Source organism: Netta rufina (genome assembly GCF_964035555.1).
Source record: "Netta rufina genome assembly, chromosome: 4".
NCBI classification, from domain to species: Eukaryota; Metazoa; Chordata; class Aves; order Anseriformes; family Anatidae; genus Netta; species Netta rufina.
The window spans coordinates 71,434,660-71,447,920 of NC_140127.1; the positions used below are offsets into that span (position 1 = coordinate 71,434,660).

The 13,261-nt window shown below is 50.0% G+C and overlaps 2 protein-coding genes across 2 annotated transcripts in view; one reads left to right on the forward strand and one right to left on the reverse strand.

Moving 5' to 3' along the window:
• Nucleotides 1–53: 53 nt before the first annotated feature.
• Nucleotides 54–3,259, reverse strand: FABP1 (fatty acid binding protein 1; the record flags this gene model as incomplete). The annotated part of the gene is made up of 4 exons (XM_084285864.1): nt 54–104; nt 562–654; nt 2,252–2,424; nt 3,193–3,259. 4 exons carry the CDS (start codon nt 3,257–3,259, stop codon nt 54–56), a joined length of 384 nt encoding a protein of 127 aa, XP_084141990.1.
• Nucleotides 3,260–12,527: 9,268 nt separating this feature from the next.
• Nucleotides 12,528–13,261, forward strand: part of THNSL2 (threonine synthase like 2) — a gene marked incomplete at both ends in the record, with an annotated part of 75,812 nt that continues 75,078 nt past the window's right edge. The window contains one exon of the mRNA XM_084286546.1: nt 12,528–12,750. Coding sequence (XP_084142672.1) covers nt 12,528–12,750 — 223 coding nt within the window. The remainder of the gene's footprint in view (nt 12,751–13,261) is intronic.

A 13,261-nucleotide genomic window follows, 5' to 3' on the forward strand; every position in this document is an offset into this window, starting at 1 on the left:
TTACTTTAATGGACACATTTTACACAGTAAAATGATAGGCGTGCAGAGGGTCTCTAGATTCTCTTGCTGATTCTCTTCATGGTGAGGTCTCCCAGTGTCATTGTCTGAAAAAATAATGGAAATGGTTAACTTCGCATGGCACTTGGCTCCAAACTCTATTTAGAAAGGCTCTGGTCTTGCCAAAAAGGACTGGTCCCCAGTCCATCACCCATAAATCAAATTACTAAAGCTTTGGATATAGGGCATGACTACTCCAAAGCAGATAGGGATAATCTGATATTGGCTGGGATCACTCTGTTACACCCCTCTTCTTTAAAAACACCAGGCCCTGCCATAAACCCATGCCTCTGGCTTACAACACGCCCTCATTACACATAAATTTGATCAGCAATGCCTACCCGGGTCTCGAAGGGTACTTTGTGCATCACACTGCACCCCAAAAATGCCTTAATTGCCTGGCTGACCGATCAGCTTTGGCCCCCAGCACCACTGGGAGGCTTTGTAGGGCCTGGCCCCAGCAGGAGCCCTGCTGGCAGCGGTGCGCGCTGCCACTGCACTCACGTGGGTGATGGTGTCTCCGTTGAGCTCGGTGACGGATTTCAGCCCCTTCAGGGTCGCAACCAGCTTGTTGTTGCCCTCCATGTGAACAACAGTCTGTCGAGAAGGGGTGAGACAGAGAAGGGATGAGAGCTCACGTTGGCACTGCGCACCCACCGCATCACCCCCCGTGTTTTGTCCTCCCCCTTTTGTACCGAGTTGCCATCATCCTTTGTGTAAGCTTTGACCAAGCTGCTCCCCCAGCGATTTTGGCTTTCCCAGGAGGAGGAGGAGGGAAGGTTGTGCTGGTGATGGCTACAGCACCTCAAGGGGATGGCTGTTTACTTGGGGCTCTGCAGGCCTCCTTGACAGAGGTGCCATTTGGCTGCTGCACCCACCTCACCCCCCATCCCTGGGGCCACAGCGCTGCAGGACCCTCCTTTTGGGGTGGAGGGCTGGGGAGCTGAGGTATGGGGCTGGGATGGGTCTCAGTCAAGCTGGGAAACAACTTCAAGAGCTTCTGGAAACACAGGCATGACTGGGAGGGTCTCAGGGGCATGTCTGTTGAGTCTCTGCCCCCTGGAGCTGTACATCTAAAAGGGCTTCAGACGGCACTGGCACCCCAGGGCAGCTGTCATTGATCATTGAAATTACTCAGACAGCAAAACCCGTTTCTGTTCATCTGTCTATCCAGCTCCAAGTCATCTCCCTCTGCCCTCAAGCTGCTGATTTAGGCAAGGCAGAACTTATCAAATAGCCCCTCGTTTCTGAGCAAGGCACCTCGGTGATGCTAGGGCAAGTACCGGTCTCAGAGTGGGGCATTTCCTTGGTGATCATTCCTCCTGGGCCCCAAAGTCCCTGCAATATCATCTTCTCCCAAGGTAGAGGTGAGAGGCAATGTTTGCCAGCAGTGCCACCCTGACATTTTATGAACCATTGCAAACTATCACCCAGGAACTGGAGCTGACCCAATTTTAAAAGCGATAAATCCTCACCTTGCCAAATCATCTCACCCAGCGTAAACAGAAGCAGTGGAAAAGGCTAGCAGACAAGCTAAGAGCCTCTGGGACTTAAAAGGACAGTTTTATTGGTTTATGATTCATTGGCTGGCTTTCCTGTGCTACCTTTGAGTCAACAAAATGGAGGGGGGGGGTATGTCTCGCGTTGGAGCGTGACAAAAAGTCAGCCCTTTTCCACCTTAAGTCTTTCAGATCTTTTGTTGTCAGAAGGATTTACCGAAGCCTCTCTATTCCCCTTTTACAACCTGACTATTAAAACACTGACTTCCAGTGTTTTCCAATAAGATTGCTTTAGAAATGCAAAGCTTCATCTGCAGAGGTGCTGAGAGGGGAGCTTGTGCAGCATCTTGTAAAAGCAGAGGGGAGGCGAAACCTCAGAGTCTCAGGCTCTGGGATTCTCAGGAAGATCGGACAGAAACACACTGTCATTTTCTGAAATGTGTCCCTAGGGGACTTGCTGAGGACCCGCAAGGTGTGGTTTCAGCAATCAGCCCCTTCCCGTTACCTTAAATCCCACAAGCAAACTGCCTGAGACGGGACCAGGCTGGCGAATTTACCCAGATCTTTGCCCAGTGTCAAATTTAATACCCACGATGTGGTCGTTCCCTTTATCCCAGGCACAGGAGGGATGGTTTACATGGAAATGCAATGCTCTGAGCTCCTGTAGCCCTGGAGAGGAGGAGCTGGTCACTCACCTTGGCTTTCTCTCCCGTCAGCAGCTCCATCTCGCACTCCTCCCCGATGGTGAACTCATTGCTCAGCACTTTGGAGCCAGTGGTGACGGTAACCTTGAACTTATTCCCGTCCTGCACGATTTCCGAAATGCTCTTCATGTCCTTGCCCTTCTGGATCTGGTCATCGGGAAGCCCTGCACGGGAACAGGGACGTTAGGAGGAGCCACGGGTGGGCAGGTTGCTGCTGCCTAACAAACCCGGTGGGATTTGGGATCTCCACAGCAGGGAGGATCCCGTGTTGAGAAGTCCCACAAGGATGACAGTTCCCCAAGGGCAACATGGCCCTGAGTCTGCTCAGGGCCAATTCTCCTTCCCTTGCAGAGAAGCAAGCAGAGAAAACAGAATAAATCAAAGCAGAAGGAGGGAACCAAGTGTTTTTTTTTTTTTTTTTTTTTTTTTTTTCCAAAAACCTTCCTCATCAAAGTCTTTTCCCAAGCCCTGGAGCTGACCTGGGAGGTAGAGCCCCTCCTGCACGTGGTGATGCAGAAGTAGTGCAACCTCTCCTTAGTCCCTGCAGGAGCACATCCCCGATGGAGACATCCCCAGCCACATTCATCATGAAATATTTAAACAGCCTGACTATTTTTTCTGATGAACAGTGGACCCTGAGCTTTGCAGCATCACAGTGGGCTGCCTACAGCTGCCCTGAGCTGCCAGCACCATTTTCGTGCCAGCTGTGTAATTTCACCCTGTGTCTCTTCATCTCATCAGCAAGAGAGATGCTTCCCCTTCTATTTTGGGGTCACATCTCCATGCACACATTTAAAAACCAACAATTCCAAGATGAGAAATATAAGACAATTTTCAATGCACATTGCCAGAGCATCATCACGGATGGGGTATCCCAAATATCAGTGCAAAGTGAGGAAGCAAAGCAGCACCCGATGTGTGCAGGCACTTACCAAGGGCTTTCATGAAAGGCTCAAAGTTTTCCTGGGACTGGAGCTCGTACTTTCCAGTGAAGCTCATGGTGAAAGGCTCTCTGTGCTCCCAAAGCAAGAGAAGATGCCTTGCTGGTGAGCAGAGCTTGGTTTTATAAGGACCTTTTGCCCTAAAGTTGGTCAGAGGTAAGATGATGTAATTCTTTTATTGCCATGTTCAAACATTAACATAAAAGCGGGCAATGGTCAGTGATAAACTTCTCAACATCCTACGGACCTCGATTTACAGCGTGGTGGCAGAGAAAGTCCCATAAATGGGTTTTATGGAGGTGGCAACGTGGCATCCATAAACAAACGAAATAGAAAAAAAATATTGTGCAAAAAGATTAATTATCAGGGTAATGAGCCAAATCACCTAATTAGCTCACAGACTGGAAGTGCACGTCTGGAAGAGGAGAAGGCGAGGAGAGATGATGGATGATGGTGTCCCCTGGGGCTGACAGCAATGGGGTTTCTGGTGTGTGCCCCAGGTCTTCGGCATGGGCAGGAGGAGCAGAGGCTGTGTGCTGGCAGGGAGCAGCCAGCTCCCTCCTGCAGATGCCTCGTGGGGTTTTGGTGTCATCCAGGTGCAGCACTAGGCACAAAATCATTGTCCCTGAAGGAACCAGAACATGCCTCAACTTGAAATCCTGGGTTTCGTGCAGCCCAGCCTGAAACTCAGCCTGCACCACTGCGACCTCGTCCTCACGCGGGTGCCAGTAGTGATCAATCAAGGCTATTGCCAGGAGCCACTGCAAAAAAAACCACCTTTCCTCTACTTTCCCCAGAGGAGCCACAGTCCCATGTGTCCTGAAGAAGCATCCTGGACTTTCGAGCTGCATTTCTCCCAAATCCTGCATCAGAAGCAGGGATGGTGGTAGCCTCAATGCTGAGCCCAATTCCTCCCTCCAGGGCAGGACTGGGGGCTTGGGCTCCTCTCCTGGCATCGTCCCCAGCACCCATCCTCTGGGTCTGGGCTTCTTCCTCCCATCTCTTCCTCTGTCCCTGATGGGTTCCTCCTCTGTCCCAAAGTTGTCAGGTTTTCCCCCTTTTCACTCCCGTGCTTTCTCCTCTTCGCGATTCTTTCGTTCTGCCTTCTCTCAGCATCTTTGGCCTCATTTTAGTGGAATCACGGATAAGAATGGAAAAAAAAAAAAAAAAGTTTCCCTCTAATTCAGAGATGCTACCATAAAACAAAAACACAAACCCCAACTTTCTCCTTCTTCTCCCTCTCAAAATAAGCCCAAGAAAGCTTTGCAAAGAGCAGGGAGAGCACCCATTCCCTCTAGGACCGGAGAGCACTCATGGGGGGTTGATTTAGGGCATCCATGCCCTAAACCTCCAGCTGCTCCTCCAGATGGTCCACATCCCCACACTTACATAACGGGGAGAGATGTTCAGACTTGAAAAAACACTGCAATATTCTTCTATCCAACTCATTTTGGAGCCCAGCACCCCCAACACACAGAGAATTTGGGCTCCAGCCCTGCACGGCTCATTTTTCCACCCAGTCTCGCTGACTGGAGCATCCTGGAGTTGTTCATTCATTTTTCAGTGGGATTGCTCTCGGACTACCCATGTCTGTCCACATCCCACCACCAGGGCAGATGCCCAGTCCTTACTATTTCCAGTTCGGACACCCCAGGGCCATGCTCGCCCTAGGAGCCCCTTGCCAGCTGGAAATGAAGCTCAACCACCAAGCCTAAAACAGCTAATGGGGCCTGAGCCTGAGAAAGGATCCAGAAAAGCCCACCAGGTTTTGTCCCTCAGACCTATAAATGGCCGTTGTGCCTAATTAGGGTAGCTGAATTAATTAGTCAACCTCTGGGAACTGTCATACAGCCTGGATGTCCCCCACCAGATGGCAAAAGGAGAACATAAGTGTTTAGGACTCTCCTGGTAGGGGGCAGGAATATAAATGACCAAAACTAAAGCTTGTTTTGTCTGCAAGGATTCTGTTGGGCTTGTCTACTTTTGTTTCCTCTACTAAAGAAATGGTAAAGTTCCTATTAAAAAGAAGAAGAAGAAAAAAAAGGGAAGAAACCCTTACTGAATGAAATTTGGCCAGGGTAATTATTATCTAGCCAAGCTGGCTGAGCAAACGGTAGGTGAGATAAATTTAATCTCAATAGCAAAGTTCAGAATGCCTGTAAACCCCTCCACCAGAATACAGGATCTTTTAAAACATGAGATCACTTTAACTTTCCAGGGCCATGAAAATGCACCTGGTTTGCGCTAGCAGAAGGCCAAGTCAATTGGCCATGTAATTAAATCTAAATCCGCAGCCTAAAACTTGGATGTGGTTTGTAAAAGAGAAAAGACGAGGATTATTTTCAAAGAATTATTGAGGAGGCTGTCTTGTGGAAGGCCAGCAGGTACTTAGCTGTTTAAGTTGCCTTGAAAATAATGCTTAGGAGCTTGTCTGAAAAAAAGGAGACAAGTGTCTCATTTCTCCTTTTTGCACCTGAACCAAAGATATGGATATGCAAAACGTCTCTGCTCCTTCCTAGCCACGGAGGTACCCGAATTCTCTGTGTCCCGAGGTGATGAATCACAGAAATGCTGGTTGGGAGGGAACAACGAAGGTCTCTGGTTTGACCTCTTGCTCGGAGCAGTAACATCACCAACACCAACGAAGGTCAGCCATGGTTTTGGCCACGTCTCAAAAATGTTCTCTGCCTCTCTGGTTTCCCACCCTGGACCTGCACCAGCTGCCTCTCAAAGAAGAGGTGCTCAGCCCCAACCTCCCAATGAGCAATTTGTGGCCAGTGCCTCTCATTTCATCTGCCATAACCAAGACGAGTTTGGTCCCGTTGTCTCTGTAGCTGCCCTTGGAGCAGTTGTGGGCTCCTATCACCTTCCCTCAAACCTTTCCTGGGATTTTTGGTCTCGGCTCCCATGATTTAAACACTTCTTGTCTGCCAGGGCAGTGGGAAACCACCCTCTTCCATGCACTGCTTCTTGGTGACTTGGACATTGTGGTAAGGAAAAATCCTTCTCTGCCTCCCCTGGTTTGAGCCATAGCTCTAATTGAAGCTTTGAACTCCAAAAAGGACTTCACAGAGTGCTGTGTGAACACAGGTGCTTTGATCCAGTCCAGGATGGGGCACTTGGCAGCCTTGACGGAGTCTTGGACAGTATTCATGCACCTCCAGCTCCTCTTCTTGTCTGCCCCACCAGTGACTCCCAGACTTTCTGAAGCCTTTTCTTTCTCCTCAGTGCTTTGGGAAGCTGGGGCTGGGCACTACGCTAGGATTTTCTTAGCCAAAATGTGTCAGGCTGCAAGCCGGCTGTTGCCGATTCAGTCATGGATTCCTTTAATGCAAGCCCAGTAGGGTACCCCAAAACTATTTTTTGAAGAGTTTGGTCACAAGCTTGTCACAATCACCCATCCCCATGCGGGTTTCCTTCTGTCTTAAGCCATATTATTCCTTCGGTCATCTCTATTTCTGCTGTGCTTGTACCTGGCAACTTGGCCTGCTGCCTGCTTTTCACATCTCAGGTTTGGTTATCTCTAACCTTGAGGAACAAAGGTTTCTTCAAGCTGGCCACATGGCTGCGTTGCTTCAAAAGGCTGGACAGGATGGGGAAAGATGCTTCTGTTGCAATAAACTCCCCGTCCTTCTTGGTCTTCGTCAGGTTTTCATTGGGCTGCATTCCCAAGACGGCACTAAGATGAAATATGGCACCTTTCCCAGCTTTTTCTTTATTTTACTTTTTTTCCTTTTTAATGGTCTTGATGGGCTCCTGGAATCAACATCAGGCTGGCCGGCTCCAAGCTTCCAAAGCGTAGACATGCAAGCGCCAGTTCAAATTGCTTTAGATTAGATATGGCAGTATCAGAGCCTCGATAAGACTGCTGAAAGCAGCAGCTTGTACAGAGCGCTGCCGCTTGATAACACTTCCCATTAATGCCGAAATTCAGTGAAGGGCAGCCCTTGTCATCAGCAGTGTCACTTTAGGACAAAGGTCCCAAAGGGAGCAAAGTCCCAGCATTGCTTCTCCAGGGACAAGGCGGAGATCTTCATGATAACACGAAACCTGTCACTGCCAATGATCCCCTGGGTATTAGGGCTCCCAGAAGAGCTGGCTGTTGCTGGTGTTGGTACCCATGGTGGGACGAGGCTGTCCTTCATCCCACCACCCAGTTTAGAGAGACGAGGAACGGGGTCTGAAAATGGTGTCATTGCTCATGGAGATAGTTTGTGCGAGGGCAGGGAAAGAAAATGTTGGGAGAGAGATGGAACCATTCACCATTATGGGTTTGAGTGAGGCTGGTCCGGAAGAGCCCCTCAGAGCAGTGAATATTCAACCCATGCAAATGCATTTCATCTCAGCCCATCACACATCTGCAGTGCAGGAATCTCCGCATGGTCTGGGTGCACGAAGAGCCCCTGAGACACAGCGGGGATAAGCAGATGACACAGTGGATGGCAGCAATTAGTCAAGGAGAGCTTCTCAGGCCCATACAGGCACCATGCTGCTGTGAGGAGGGCAGAGCGAGAGGCTGAGCGTGGTCTGAGAGCATCCAAGTGTGCAGCAGGTTCACGGCCAGGGAGGCACTCCATGGGAAATGACCACGGTGCCAGCGAGCCCAGGGCTGTGGACAAAGTCCAGAATCACCACCATGCACGTCCTGCTTGGTGCTTCAGCTCCATTTACAATACTCAAAGCCCCTCCACAAGCACAGGTTTCCCTGCTTTGTGCATGACGAAGTACCCAGAGGCTGAGTGGCTTTCCCAAAGGAAAGCTGATAAAGAAAACCTGCTGTAATTGTGCGGCTACTGCAGCATCTTCCTCATCCTCTTCCTTGTTCGTCTTCCTGCCTTGTTGGCAGTGACAGAACCCACATCCTGTGTGACTCCAGATCTGGAAATAAAATTTGGCCCTATTGTTTAATGCAACCTTTGGCAGAGCAGGACCGGATTGCACAACCTCCTGGAGAAAGGCAAGAGTGTCTTCCGTGTCTCACCAGGAGTGAGCATTGCACAATCCCATCCTCACGCTCCCTTTCTGCTCCGTTGTTACCAGTGGGTCCTGCACTTTGGTCTCTTAAGACCCAAACCACAACACAGATGCCCTTGGGCCCGTTGTGAAACACCTCGCAGCAGGAAAGAGTCACACCTCGCCGTGGAAAAAGGGCCGACGTGCTGGCTGCTCTTTGCACTGCAAAATCTCCATGGATAGGTATAGAAAACTGCGTGTGTGTGTGCAAGGTTGTGTGCAGGGACGGGTGGCCCACGTGGAAGTCCTACCCCATGTCAGATGAGATGCCTACAATTTATATTGGATTTGGAAAGAGGGAAGATGGATCCCAAAGCTCACCAATATGTGAGGTTCAGGCCTGCCACCTCTGAGAAAAGCAAAAATTAAATATTTTGATTTCTGGCCCAAACCTTACATGTTCTACCCCAAAATTCCATGTTTCGTCTGTGAAAATTCAAACTTCTGTGCCTGAGAGGGGAGGGGATGCACGGCTTCTTCACCTACCTCCAGTGACAGGCTTATACATTTTTTCCTTACAGGGATGTGCTCCGGTAGGAAATGGCATTGCAAAACCTCAAACATCCTTATCAGCCATTTGCTGGATCTGCTCTGCATTGCTTGGGCTGTTTATAGATCTGAAAGCTTTTTTTTTTTTTTTTTTTTTTTGTGTGTGTGTGTGTACAGTTTGCAGACATCAGCCAGCTCATGGGCAGAGACAGGACTAGGAGAGAAAGGGATTTTTGTGCCGTTGAGACTGTCTTTGTGTTTTATGATTAAATGTGGCACCTTCTAATCCTGGTTGTGAGTTGGGGTCTTTCTATGTGCCCCTTTCTGAGTTTCTGACAGGCTGTAGTCTGCAGAGACCCCTGGAGGAGAGACTGTGCTGGAAGAAGGGTGAGCATAGAATCGTATTTGACAAAGTGATAACCCCCCAGGATCCCCAGAGAGAAGATGGGGTGAAGATGAAGAACATCTTTCCCACCATAGAATCATTTAGGACAGAAAAGACCTCTAAGATCATCAAATCCAACTAAAAACTGCGATGAGTTGCATTCGCTCAGGCCACCCAGCAGGACATCTCCAGTGCCTCGTCTTCCTCAGCTCTACAAAATAGGGCTCTTTGGAGTCGTGTTTCTTGCTGCTGTCTGAAATTAGGGCTGAGCACACATAGCCTGAGTGCAGTGAAGGCGAAATAGCCTGTGTGAGGTTGTGTGAGAGAGGGTGCAACCAGGGCAAGGCTGCGTTTGTGCATCTCCTGCCTGGATGCAAGGCGCTGCCGCCATCTAGTGATACAGGATTCATCGGTGGCTCTGGCCGAACCGGGGGTCTGCAGCTCTCCCGGGCCTGGGGATGCTTTGATGGAGGTATAGAAAGAGCGCCCAAACCCAGCTTCTCACTGCTCACTGTGCCTTTCTGTTTTCTTGCTCCTTGCTACACTTCAGGATGCCTTTCGTGGGCAGAGAGGCTGAGGAAGTCCGATCTAGAGGGATGGAAACTGATGCAACGTTAAAAAAAGCTGGAAAAGTGACACAGTAGCTCTAGCTCATGTTTGCAAACACAGCTGATTTCTGATAGACAAGTCCAAAGAGCAACTGAGCACCCATGAACCCCTCAGGAATACACAAGGTCCAAAGTGGAAGTGCACATCCAAGCAGAAACACGGAGGCACTGGGCCTTTAATCAAAGGTTAATCAAAGGCTGTCACATCTTCAGATCTTGGGTCTGCTACTGCAGCTGACAAGGAAATGATAATTTCAAAAATGAAAGCACAGAGATTGCAGGGCAGAGCATGGGAAAAGCTCTCCCAAGAAATGTCACTGCCCAGGTGCTCCTCGTGCTCACCTCTGGCCGCCACATAAGCAGCAGGTAACTCGTCCCCAGCTGCAGCAGTAGCAAATGCTGACATCCACCACGGCATTAACCCATGACCTCGTTAGCGAGAGCTATCACCACTGACAGGCACAGGGCATAGATACAGCTGCATCAGCAGCCTTGAGGCTATTTGTTTGCAAGCACAGAGCAGCAGCTATCCTGTTTCTTTTATTATTATTATTATTTATATATATATATATATTTTTTTTTTTCAGGGGTCCTGTATATGCTACATTGCAAGCTTTTCACTTGAAAAAAAATACTTTTAGGTGAAGCAGTGAAATAATCTTATGCAGCTAATTCATACATGAGAAGTCTTAGATATATATGGGGTAAATGCCTGGAGGCACCAGTGGTGGGAGAGGTGAGGTGACCCTGTAGGGCCATGCCACTTGTGAAGATGATCATATACACGTTGATAATATTAAATTATGTTAGTAATAAAAAATATCAGCTTGTGTGGGTTTTCCTAGGGATTTGATCCTTTCCTTGTTCTGCTCAAGCTGTGCTCTGCCTCTGCACGAACCCCAGATTCAGCATGCTGTCGTGGCAGAAGAGGCAAACCACGTATCCTGCAGCTCAGTGTTTTCTTCATTTCTATTATTTTGCTGTCCTGTCCAGAGAAGTTATTCATTATTTATTTATTGTGTGTGTGTGTGTGAGCTGCTGCTGAAACATAACGGAGGGAAAAAAAACCCTTCCAGAGCTGGTAAACAAGGGATTAATAACTAACTGGAGCATGTATTAATAGATCGCTTACCTTCTGAAAATACACAGGGCTTTAAAAACTTATGGGACTGAGAACATCTACTGACACTGCTGTGGCACTGCGGGATTTGCCCTGCATGTCAGGGCCAGCTTGAGGTAAGTGGCCCATGTCCCAAAAACAGGGTCCTTGGGTGACCCCAGGGCTTTTGGTGACTCCGGGAAGCACCAGGGATGGCCCTGGGGAGGTTTCACAACTGGCTAAAGCCCGAGCTGCCCCTGAAGAGCAAGATCCTGCCCTGCCAACGGTTTATTCCAGCCCCGGGATGGGGACAGACCCTGACCAAGGGGTTGGGAGCCCATAGCATGGGCTCCCTTGTGGTGAGGAGGTGTGAGCAGGTTGGGTGATAATTTATATAATAAATTCAGGGATTTGTTGCTGGCTGGCTTCCGAGATGTGGTGAATTTGGAGGCTACCAGCATCGCTCTGTCCCACTGAGTAGCTTTACTTGCCAGGCTGGTTGGGGAGGTGATGTGTTTTGGGTCAGTTTCTGGCGTTTTGGAGGCAGCGTGTCCCTTGCTGTCCTGGGAGCTTTCTGACTCACGGTTACCAGGCACCCTCTGCACCTTGCCTTAGTGGGCTCGAGTCCCGGCACCTGCTCCAGCTGTGCATGCTGCACGGCCCCACACAGGCACTAACCGAGGAGAACTGGGCAAAGGAATAAATTAAAAATCAAGAAAAGGGACGCACAGCCCTTCCCTGCCTCAGTTTCCCCAGGGAGGGACGGGGCTGCTCCATGTCGCAGCTTCCCAGGGTGAGCTGCATAGTGGGAAGCCACTCGTGGAGCTTTCTGACCCTTCTTCCAGCAGATTTAACCTTAAATTTAAACCCAACTCAGAGTTTGTCCTGCTGAACACCGAGCTTTTCTCCGCAAACATGGTGCGCCCCCCCCGGTGCCAGGCCGCCATTTCCCGGCCCTGCTCCCGCCTCCGCCCCCTCAAGGCCAGGGAGCCGTGGCCGAGCTGATCCGGGTTAAAGGCTGGTTGTTTACCAGCTCTGAAGCTTTTTTATTTTTTCCCTCTACCCGCTCCTGCGGGGCAGCTCTGAAGGGTAATTGTGTATGTGTGTGTGTGTCGAGGGACGGTTTGTTTTGGCAAGGAGGGGAAATGTGGAAGGAACGAAATGGTTCTGCACAAGGTGCTGGGGCACAAAGCCCTGCAGGCTGCAAGCCCCAAACCTTGCCGATACCTTTATGAAAAAGAAAAAAAGGGATCCTGGAAGTTTGCTGTGCTTGTCATGCATCGACTTAAATCCTGTCCTTGCTTTAACCCCCTTGAATAAAACCAGGCTGCACTAGATGCATAATCCATCCCCCCTTTCCTCTGCTTTCTCTCTCCCTCTTACTCCCTTCCCTGTTTCCTCCTTTACTATTTTTTTAAAGAGATACGTATTTGCTTATTTTTATTTTAAAGCTCCAGCTTGTGCACGTAGCCTGTAGGGGACGTCAGGTGCAGGCATGGTGCCTGCTGCAGCAGCGGGGACGTGGTTGAGGGAGCTGGACAAGAGGGCTCCTTGCAGCAACCTGGGTGCAAACCCCATGCAGTGCTTCCACCGCCCATAAAACACCCCACAACACCGCCCTACAGCTGAGGGTGGCCCCAGGGGAGGTACCTGGGGGGTCTGCTTGGGTGTTCCTAGTGGGGTGGCTGCTCTGGGGTCCTGCGAGTGGCTGTGGTGTCCCCCAACAGCACCCATGGAGTACGTCAGCACGAGGGGAGGCTCGAGGGCTGTCGACTTCGAGGGAGCCCTCTTCTCTGGATATGCTCCTGATGGTGGCCTCTTCATGCCCCAGAGCATCCCCGTGCTGGATGGGACCACCCTGCGGCGCTGGAGCCGCCTCTCCTACCCAGAGCTGGTGAAGGAGCTGTGCTCCCTCTTCATTTCCCCTGAGCTGGTCCCGCGGAGGACGCTAAACGGTGAGCCTCAACTGTGTGGTGGGAGCTGTTTGCAGGGATATGTGAGGATTTTGGGGTGTTTGGATGCTGCCACCTGCATTAGCCCCATCTTCTTGCAGCCCCCAAAGGATGGAGCTGGCTGCACCATTGCCTGATCTGTTTTCTGCCCTCATTTCCATCGCCTTGCTGGGGCTTGTTACCTTCTGGACAAGGTGTTCTCTATGTGCTGATGGGGACTGTGGTGATTGCAGCAGCAGTAGCTGGTGCTGTGGCATGGCTGACTGCTGGGAAACTGCTGTGCTGGCTCCAGACTTGATATCTATCCCATCAGGGTTTTCTGCTGCTCCATGCTTTGTAATGTTTTTAAGCCATCCCTTCCACCAGAGGGCAGCTACAACCTCTGTCTGAACAGTGCACTGCAATAAAATTTGGGTTTCCTTATTTTATGTTTTAACACAGTTTGCTTTGATGGTGTCAGGTTTCCCCTGGGGGTACTCACTGGAGAACTACTGAAGGCAACAGCGCACGTCAA